Here is an 11,120-nt window from a genome sequence, read left to right as displayed (position 1 = left end):
AATTCCCACCTCGATATTGGTTTTGGGTAATGGCTGAGTTCTGGGAAACAGTTTTTCGTCGATGCAGAAAGTAAAATGATCGGGTGTGAATAAAACGCCGCAGAGTTGTTTACAAGGTGCCCGTCGTTGAAAGGGCACACTAAAACCAAGCTAGATATTAACTTTGGTGGTAGCTTGTACATGTTTCCCAGTAACATGGAGAGTCAAACTGGCACCTTTGAAAGGTATGACAGCAATTTTCTTATATCGGACGACAAGATGGCGATATTCGCAAATGCGGATATTACTTCCACAAGAATACCTGTACAATGTGTCAACTAGTATAACGACCAAAGCAAACAAAATATGAAGATGTTGATTTGATTACTCCCATCGGCTATATAACGGTGGAACATACATAACGCCAGGCTGATCGCAGTAATGTTGTGGAAAGGTCACCCAAATAAGTAGTAGAAGCTACAGACTATGACTCCAATAGAGACATGATTGTTATGGGAGCTTTGTGGTGGGGAAGTTTTACATTTTTTGCTTCTCCGCTGAATACAAGTGCTAGCACTAGTGCCAAGGGTGCCTAGTTCTCTTCTCTCGCTACGTCGTTTCAACGAAAGCGAGTGCAGTTCCGCCTGAAAACGGCAAAAGACTCTACAGCTGTTGAGATGAAAACACCATGAGGTTTCCGTGCAGCCAAAAGTTGGCCTAAACAGACTCAATCAGCAAGAATGAAACGATTGATCCTATAATTGTATGCCGATCCGCTGCCGCTTTTTCTGCTTGCTGTTTCAGTATCCCAGCCAGCTGCTCTAGTTACTTTTTAATCTTTGCTTTTGTGCCGTACTAATCTGGCTTGGCGAAAGGTCTGGCAATGTGCCGTGTTTTTAATGAAACCCGGCGCGGTGACTATTGAAACTGTAGTAATCATGTGTTCTCAGAAACGGCAATTTCGCTAATAAGCTCTCAGATAGCGCAAAATTACTACTTCACCTTTCTTGTAATGTGTCGGCCTCCTTGAAAAGGTCATCTAGTTCCACATCTATTTCCACAGGTTCTTTTTGTAGCTGTTTTACTGGTATTTCTTAACACGTATGTTACATTTTTAATTCCTCTGGTTTTGGCGACATTGTGAGCTCACTTTAGCTAATTTGGAGTTTAAACTTGGTGGTTGAGGCTCAGAATTTTCCGCCTCTGAGGACTATAGGGGTCCTGCTCCGCTGTCTCCCTCACGGTCTTGTATTTCGGCCGCAAAACCTCTACTAGCTAGGTATCTCTAAGCCGTCGCCTGTGTGGCCTACAAGTACTTACAAAACAATTGTACTAGCTGAGCGGACAGATATAGCCTGTTGCCTTTTTTGTGGTAGAAAACTGGATCTTTTGCAGACCAATAGCTGTCGGAACGATAAACCATGTGAAATATGAAACGCAATCCAAAATAATCTTACTGCAATATACTACCACACTCGGGGTTGATAGAAGGTGATGGAATCTAGCAAACAGCATGCAGAAGCCGCGAAAGTCTTACAAGATGTTGACATGATATCACTCCAAAAGCAGGTCATTTGGCAAATTTACCTGCTGCCAAAAGACGCGATTTCCCGGCACCAATTTTATGTTTCAACGAGGTGAACCAGGCATACCTGTTTTTTTTTTCTCCGCCGGACAAGACTTGACGACACACATACAAGCACGCGCTGACCGTCATTGATGTCCCCAACAGTTACAAGAAGGCTGAACCCCTAACGACAAAAGTAGCCTCTCAATAGTACCGACGCTTTGGCACGTATCTGCCTGGAAGTTAATTAAACCTAAATTACTGCAGCTTGACCCTGATCGGGAATTTATGTCAGCAATGCATTGTGGAAGATAAACTGCACTCTATCCATTGGGTCTGTTAATCACCAGTTCTCTCTGGAGATCTTTTCAACGTATACGGCAAGTGAGCATGAAATGCATAACAATGATTGGGTTCGATGGCTGCCTGCCGTTGTGGTGCCCTTCACTTGTGACGCATTGCGGTTCACCGGCAAAACACCTGCTGATGGGATTCATGTGGAATACCCTGCTACATCCAATCGATCTGGAGAAAATGCGTCCGTGAACACGCCGTGAATGCGGCCGCTATATGCACCGACAGCGATGGGCGTACGACAACATTGTACTACTGACCCTGTATAGTCCTTAAATCTCTACAGACTAGAGCACGCATTGCTAAAACGGCTCGCCTGTACTATATCAGCTGCTTTGCAAATGGCGATACAGGGCCTAAGAGCGCGTTTTTGCGTGAAGAGCGGCAAGTTAAGTCCCCTGACATACAGTTACCACCGAATCAGATCCTCGGTAGTCGTACCAACTATACACGTCGCTGAGGTCGAAACCAGAGAGTGTATACATTACCAGGAATATTTCTCTAAATGAAAAATAACTCTCTTTTCAAATGACGCCTAAATTTCAATTTATGTCAAAAGCCCACATTCATTATCGAACCAGTAACTGTCTTGATTTTTAAAAAATTTATTTGCGATTTCGTTTTGGACTGTTTTATTTCGTCATTTTTCACTGCCGGTGTATCGTGTTTTTATTCCTATTCCGAAGCCAATACAGGCATGCGTTCTTTCGCCTCCGCGTATTGTTACTGCGCGAGCATAACAGTATTCCTTCACATTGCTTTTGCCACACTTCGTGTCCAGCCGGGCAAGAAGGTGGACGCCTCTTCCACGGAACGAGTGAGCTGCTTCATCTCTGCTGGCAAGAATTCTTGGAATATTTTCTTCCGTGTAGGGGCCATGCATTCCAGTCTCGCCGTCCATGAATCTCAGGACCTGAGCCCCACCGATTCCGATTCCATCGACTCGAGTAAAAACTGCACACTTGATTTCGTTAAACTTGAATCCAGCTGAGAAGTACGTGACGAGACCTCGTTGGTGAGCTTCGTGTACGATGGTCAAGGCTTCTTCAAAGTTGAGTTGGAACATAATATATTTTGAGGGATATGTATCACTAGCTCCGTCCCACGTGACTTTGTTGAATCCTCCAATGGAAGTGATCTCTATGGCCCGCGTTGCTATCTCCATTGTCTGGGTCAATTCCGCCGGTTCGAATTGTCCACTGAACTTAGACACAAAGATACAGTGATCCCATTCAAGAGGGCTCTCAAAACTCACTTATTTTTGACTGCAAGAACAAACTTAAAGACCTAATAATGTTTACTCCCTTAAATATTCTCAGCATGTTCAATGTTTTCTAATTTCATGGTGTTTGTTTTTGCAATCATACCATTATATGTTTCTTATCTTACAGGTGTTGTCTAATGTTGTAAAGCGCTTAGAGCATCTAAAGATTAGGCGCTATATAAAGTCCTCATTATTATTATTATTATCATCATCATTATTATTATTATTATTATTATTATTATTATATATATATATATATATATATATATATATATATATATATATATATATATATATATATATATATATATATATATATATATATATATATATATATATATATATATATAGTGAAGTGGCAAATTTTATGTCGATCTAACAAGAATACATTAGTACAGACCAGACAACCATTAATTAGATTTATTGAGACAGGCGCGTATCATATCACCATACTACCGTGTAAGGTAATGTCCTTTAGAAGGAGAATTTCGTTCCTAATTAAACATTTGTTTATACAGCAGCCAGGCGGACAATTTGGGACAAGGAAAACTTCATTTTCATGGTGAAGTTGTCACAAATTGAGAGATCGCAGAAACTCTGTTACTCAAACTACCAGGTCAAGCTGATCCTGACTTTGGCGCCTCTGGAAAAAGGCGGCAGAGATATTTGATTCTGATTGGTTACGTTAAATGAGAGGGCGTGTTCCAACACAAAATTTCATAGGTTTTAATATCGCCCGCATCGAATTTTAATCACTCTAAGCTTTTCCTACGAGGGGACCCAAAGGTTACGACTCCGGGAATTTGCAAGAAACTTCCGTAAAACTGTTGTCCAAAAAGGGGACGATTGTCGAAAGGAACCGACGAACTAATTTGCCGATTAGAGGGAGGAACGCTGAAAGCAAAGGTAGTGTGACAATTCCATGTAATTTGTTGATGCCATATATAATGCTTTGCTGAAGTTATTTAACTATCTGCATGAATCTTTTTTCTACATTCGTGTAATAATTTGCTTTATGAAGTATAGCTGTGTTGAGTTTATGCATAGGAAGTGTACATTAATCTTCTTTAGATAAGTTTGACGAATTGGTTGAATTTGTCGTCTTGTTTGCATAAGAATTGTGTTCTAAGAATTTAATACATTACATTAGTTAATTTGATTACGAGAATCTGTGTGAATTCGCCGAATTTAGAAGATTTCACGTATGATTAAGAATAAGTGTGTATTGACGGAAATGTTCTAGTAATTGATTGACGTGATGTATCCTATTTATTCACTGTGTAAATTGAGGCTGGCTCAGAACCCCAGGCCTCGCGTATGTGTTAATGTGTAAGGTCAAGGCGTAACGAATTAGCCATTTGACTAACTAGGGTCATTATAGGACATGTGGAGTCGATTGATAGCCTTAGCGTCTGTTTAGCACTGATAGTGAAATCTGATAACGAGGGAGAATAATGAAGAATTAACCGTTTCATAAATAACGGGAAATTTAGGTTGTCTCTATTTATATTTATCTAAAAGGGAGAAAATAGCTCCAGAGACGTATGGAACGAATGAGGTGGTGTTATTCTGAGACCAAAACGGAGAAGCATAGAGAAGAGTGCAGTGAGACGTATAATCCTGTGACGCAATCCTGCGACGTAATTATTTCTGAAGAAGTATTCTGAGAATATCCTGAGACGGATGGTGGAAAGTATCATCCTGAGATCCAAGGGTCTGAACAGCGACAGAGGAAGCAAAAACAGACTGAGGACGAGCAGGTTATGAAATCGTACAAGACGTTGACTTCGATTGTTCACTCGATCCTATGATGAACTAAATCTATCAGTAACAGATCGGCTATCTTATTTAGATCTACTTGCGTTTTCTTTGTATTTCGGTGAAAGTTAAATTTCTAAAAGCAGAGTACATTCCTGATGTAATGAATTTTCACAGTGTTTGTATGTAATTGATTAAATTGTTTGTTTACATGTACGGAGGCTAGTGTTGGTTTGTTCTATATACCTGCTCAGATCTCTATCTATTCCACCTATACGTTTCACCACTTATATTTATATTTACTCGAACCGGGCAATAACATCGAGGGCGGTCAACCCCTAGATAACGAAAACCAAATACGGAGGGACAATCACTCCCCCCGTGTAACATATATATATATATATATATATATATATATATAGAGAGAGAGAGAGAGAGAGAGAGAGAGAGAGAGAGAGAGATGCCATTTTAATGAAGGGGACAGTATTGCATAACAAATAAAAGTATAAAGGAGATAATATCTGAGTCTAAATTTAATACCAAGGATTTTTTTCTTCACAAAACGGTATCGCAATTTCCGGACACTGTGCATTTAGCTCTATGTACTGAAAGACTAATATAAACTGACATTTGTTTTTACAACAAAGTTTGCTTCCGTAGTTTTATCGTCCAATCTTCACACGTGACCATTCTCGCTTATATGAGCACACATGTATGAAATTAATAATTACTCTGGAGTATGGTCGTTAACCATCCTGTTTATGGTAGCAAAAGCCTTACCGGACACATCCTCCGAACATGAATTCGTTCTGATTCCGGATTTATTTATGCGATAAAAACCAGAGGTACCTAATCCATAAGCAACAAGAATACAGATAACATCCTACGTGGAAGCTAACGCCCTGACGAAGGGATACTAATTTCCTAATACACCCTTAATTCCGAACGAATCCTGTTTCTTAAAATAGGTTCGAGGGTTCCCATTGAACTCGCATATGAAAGGCATGTTGAACGATCCGTGATCAGATTGTATATAAGCGTCTAAAAAGCTGTTTAGCCAAAACTTTGAATAGGAACGGACTTTAGAAAGAGACAGAATCTCAGGAGGAAGCGCTTCAGTCTTCATTGGAAGTTTGTGTAAATCAGAAACTTTTAAAGAGGAGATCAAAATGGTAAGCGATATTATTCTTCCTAATGTGTGAAACTATCTGATGTTATATAATGTGCCATTTTATACAGTTCATGTCTTTCATTTCTTAGTCAAATAAGTAATGTAACGTACATATTATTGAAAAAAGCAGGTTTATTATTTATTTATATCCTCTCTCTCTCTATCTCTCTGTTTCTCTCTCTCTCTCTCTCTCTCTCTCTCTCTCTCTCTCTCTCTCTCTCTCTCTCTTTTACTCATGAAACATCATTCCTGTTGCACAACAAAACATACCAGTAAAATATTTCCGCTTAGTATTTCTTTTGTGTGTCAGCTTCACTGCCTGCCTCTCTTGTCTTTCTCTTTTTTCCTTCCTTCTTTCTGACATTTAATGGATGCATCAGCTGTGGGTTTTGATTGCCAGACGCAGCACATACAATATCTTTAAAAGAATATACTGAATGATTAGACGCTTTTTAAAATTAATAAACCTTAATCAAATTTTCTCAATGCAAACTCGAACTCGAAAATCTGCAAAAGAATGAAAAGAACAAAATCAAAATGTTCTTTATGTGGATGAAGTTCCCAAACTTTTCTACGTAACCCTAAAAAGAAGCCACTCTTCCGCCGTTATGTACCATACTGTACTGTCTCACGACGTTATGTAACATACTGTACTGTCTCACGACGTTATGTACCATAATGTACTGTCTCACGACGTTATGTACCAAACTGTACTGTCTCACGATGTTATGTAACATACTGTACTGTTTCACGACGTTATGTACCATACTGTACTGTCTCAAGACGTTATGTACTCTTAACCAAACTGATTCCGGCCGTTATGTGCCCATTAAGTACTGTCGCTGATATAGAAATCAGTTTTATTTTGGATTTTAATTTCTAGTGAAATAAATATCTAAAATATTGAAGAAAAATTAATAACACGTCTAGTATGCAATGACTGATGGAATGCATGTTATAATCATCCAAGTTCTGTTTACAATGCATCTTTTTATACAAATGGGACAATATTCATTGATAGGATTGCTTCATAATGAAGAAATATTGTAAATATTATTAGGGCTTTGGCTACCATAAACAGGATTGGTTAATGACTCACTGTCGTCCTTAAAAGAAAAGGAAGCAAGAATGTGTATTCATAATATTTATTCTTAAAAAGATCATAGCAGAATAACAGTGTCTTAAACTGCATTATGCACCAGAGTTTAGGAATCAATGCATTTCAAAATGATTTAACTTACATGTGGTTTCCTTCAGCCATTAATGGGATAATTATTACCATGTAATACGGAACAACTCAAGGTTAATTTACATACACATATTATACTTACAAAGATATAATGACTTGATTGTTCTAAGAAACTGCTTCTAAGGACTTTTAAAATTCTTGAAGGTGTTGTCAGAGGTCTTTGGCTGTGGATTTCTGATTAAGGTATATGACTTACTGTCTGACTGATTGGTTGCTGTAGGACGGCACATAGGCACATGAAAGACTACAAGATGACGAGGTAACGGAGGTAAAGTACTTTGGCCACGGACGTACGTAGGTAGATGAGAGGGGTAAGTCTTTGTAGGCTTTGAACCCGCAATGCACTGACTTTGAGTAAGACAAGTTAAAACGTGAATCACCGACAGTTATCTAATTCTCATAAAACACGCCGACTTCTTTTGTACAGAAAACTATATCAAGCAATCTTCAATAGTTCATTTTAAATTTGTCATATTTTTATATGTATCTGCAAATTTGTCATTTCAGTCCAAGACTTCCTGTTTCGCTGGTGTGGGAAAACTCCGCAAACTGGCGATTTCTTATTGCCAGGATGTGATACAGAACCTGTACAATGTGAAGATTAAAATGAACAGCCGGATTACCAAGTTTAAATCCCAGAAAGAACTTCCCGCCTTCACGGCCCTGGATCTAGACGGTGCTAGATATCAGTTGTGTGAGAGGCTGCAAAACATCTTCCCCGACAACGGCGACGAGATCTACAAGAAGTTTGAAAAAATCTGTACTGGGATCATAGAACATAAGTGTGTCAAGGACTTGATAGCAGACATAGAAGCTGTCAGCAGAAACGCCGTGCAGACAATCAAAGAATGGGGTATAGAAAATGAAAATTACATTGGTGTCGTGCCTATAGACAATGGCCATGAGAGTTTGTTTGAAGTGGATGTAGACGATGACTTGAATAGAATTTATTTACACTGGAAAACTGATAGGCTTTCTGAGAATTTCTTGGTGGCTGTTTCTCGCCTTGCACAAGCTCTGAGGGACGAGAGTCGACAACCGACATCAATCGAGTACCTTGCATTCCATTTTGCGTATTACTGTTTGTCCAATGGAGAGAGTCTGGCTCACGAACATGCACGTTGCCTTGGAACACCAGGTTTCCGCCCACACACTCAAACGTACATGTCTTTGACAGATCCCGGTGAAGGGCATGTTTTGGGAACTACACGCTTCAACGACTGGATGAAGGGCGCAATCATCCACGTCGAACATCTTGAGCGACCAAGAAACCTTCCAAGAGAGAACATAGAGTCCTACAGAGTTCCTTCTATTTTTGACTTTGCCAAAGTTCGTCTCCATGTTGGACCAGCCGCACCTACGACTTACTTTGTGGGAAGAAGAATTAAAGACTCAGGTAATTTTGATGAAGATTTCATAAAACTTGTCAACATTACCGCCGCCGCCGCCACTGCCGCTTTCTTCCAAGGGGCCGCTGAGTGTAAGGTGTCAATGGAGGGGATGACTACGAACCAGGCAGTTAGGTACATGCAGGCCCTTAGGGCTCAAGTCCAGAGAAGGAAGAATCAGTTCCTGTCGGCTGCCTGGAATCTGAATCAGACCATTACAGATGATTATGACAGAATCGAACCGGAGGAATTGGCCCAGAGAATGGAGATAGCAACGCGGGCTATAGAGATCACTTCCATTGGAGGATTCAACAAAGTCACGTGGGACGGAGCTAGTGATACATATCCCTCAAAATGTATCATGTACCAACTAAACTTTGAAGAAGCCTTGACCATCGTACACGAAGCTCACCAACGAGGTCTCGTCACGTACTTCTCAGCTGGATTCACGTTCAACGAAATCAAGTGTGCAGTTTTTACTGGAGTTGATGGAATCGGAATCGGTGGGGCCCAGGTTCTGAGATTCATGGACGGCGAGACTGGAATGCATGGCCCCTACACGGAAGAAAATATTCCAAGAATTCTTGCCAGCAGAGATGAAGCAGCTCACTCGTTCCGTGGAAGAGGCGTCCATCTTCTTGCCCGACTGGACACGATGTTCTTCGAAGGTTCCATCTCCGAAAGGCAAAATCGGCTTCGCAACGACCTATTCAGCGCTTTGCTGGCCACAGATGAACAGAAGGTTGAAGGTGTGATACAAGAATTGGATGAGGTCGTGCATCTCCCTGATGAAGGCAATGAACCTCTTCTTGGAACTGCAAAGCGTTTGTTGTCGACAGAAGAGCCCATGTTGAAAAAGCATTGTGAAAATGAAAGTGAATGGAAATCTTTTACCAAGATGTTGAAGGGTCTTGTTATCTCAAAGGACACATCCTCTCTGTACGAAGAATATGACAGCGACCCCTGGTTAGGCATGAGGAAAGCATACAGAAAGAAACAAATGGAGAACTACAAGATCATCACTAGGTCGATTTCCTTTGACGTGAACTGCAAAGCCTTCAGGTTTTAAATTAGGCCTGAGTTCGTTTGCCATTTGATTCGGAAAGATATTTTGTAATGCTTTTATTTTATATTAATTCTTAGAAGACTTATCTTATAAGTCTGTTTAATTCACCTGTCACTTATTATGTTGACGCCATTTCTCTTTTAATTATTCATCAGTAATGCAATTACAATTACAAAACTTAAGCATGATTCATTTTTAACAGTTACGTTGCATGCTACTTATAAACTATTTCTATACCTTGGTTTATTTTGATATAAAATCTTTTTTTTCCCACCTCTTAGAAAGTGCGAAAATAACGTGTATTATATTATTTCTGAGAGTTTTTGTAGGAAGTGTGATTACTGATCTTTCATAAATATATAATCAATTTATGTATTTATCTATTGCGTCATTCATGATGAACATTATTCACGGCAAGTTATGATAAAAAAAGATCGCTTTCGGAAAATGTCTCCTCATCCCCATGTCTTATTATACGGAATTATATATCTATATAAATAGTTGATAAAATATGTTCAAGTTCGTTTTTAAGTACATTGCCAATGCATAATTAGTACACAGAAAAAGATCAAACGCACTTAACAGATCTGACAATTCTAGGTTTTAGTAATACGCCTAACACGTGTCGGCAGGGTTGGTCTGTTGATTGTTTAATTATGTAGTGCATTGTATTGTGATATATATTTACAATGTTTATATTTTGTATGTTTTAACATTTAATTGCGCCTTGAACTTGTTATAAATAAAGAATATTGTGATATATTACACTGTCATATTTTTAACTGACACTTACCAATGATTTTCCACTGAAATGACTTAATCTTCATTGATAAATTTATGTTTATCATTTTTCATCGAATCCTCAATTTATATATGCATGTATCAGTTTATTCGTCGATACATACATACATACATACATACATACATACATACATACATACATACATACATACATATATACATACATACATATATTTATATATCAGTTTATTCGTCGATACATACATACATACACACACACATATACATGCATATATCCATACATACATACATACATACATACATAGTCAGACATAAAGTCAGACAGACATTGAGACGGACCGACATAGTCATAGTGCATGCATGTATATGCACGTACTTGTGGATATGTCAGCACAATATGTATACACATATGCTCATCGATACACATTTGCATGGCATAGTATACAATGCGTACTTCCATTGTGTATTTAAGTGCAATCAGGACAGAAGAAGAAGAACATTGAGCAATTATTTCCATTTTTATCTCTCTATCCGTCTTCATATCGGTGTTCTGTCTTTCAGT

General features: G+C 39.0%; 1 protein-coding gene across 1 annotated transcript; it reads left to right on the top strand.

Moving 5' to 3' along the window:
* Nucleotides 1-5,901: 5,901 nt before the first annotated feature.
* LOC149801512 (uncharacterized) lies at nt 5,902-10,558 on the top strand. The gene is made up of 2 exons (XM_089955688.1): nt 5,902-6,094; nt 7,850-10,558. Exons 1-2 carry the CDS (start codon nt 6,092-6,094, stop codon nt 9,797-9,799), a joined length of 1,953 nt encoding a protein of 650 aa, XP_089811814.1. The 5' UTR covers nt 5,902-6,091; the 3' UTR covers nt 9,800-10,558.
* The last annotated feature ends 562 nt before the right edge of the window (nt 10,559-11,120 follow it).

This window comes from Sinohyriopsis cumingii, chromosome 4 (genome assembly GCF_028554795.1).
Source record: "Sinohyriopsis cumingii isolate HCF-2022 chromosome 4, ASM2855479v2, whole genome shotgun sequence".
Lineage (NCBI taxonomy): Eukaryota > Metazoa > Mollusca > Bivalvia > Unionida > Unionidae > Sinohyriopsis > Sinohyriopsis cumingii.
The sequence above is the reverse complement of the archived record's forward strand: the minus strand, read 5'-3'. Positions and strand labels throughout refer to the sequence as shown.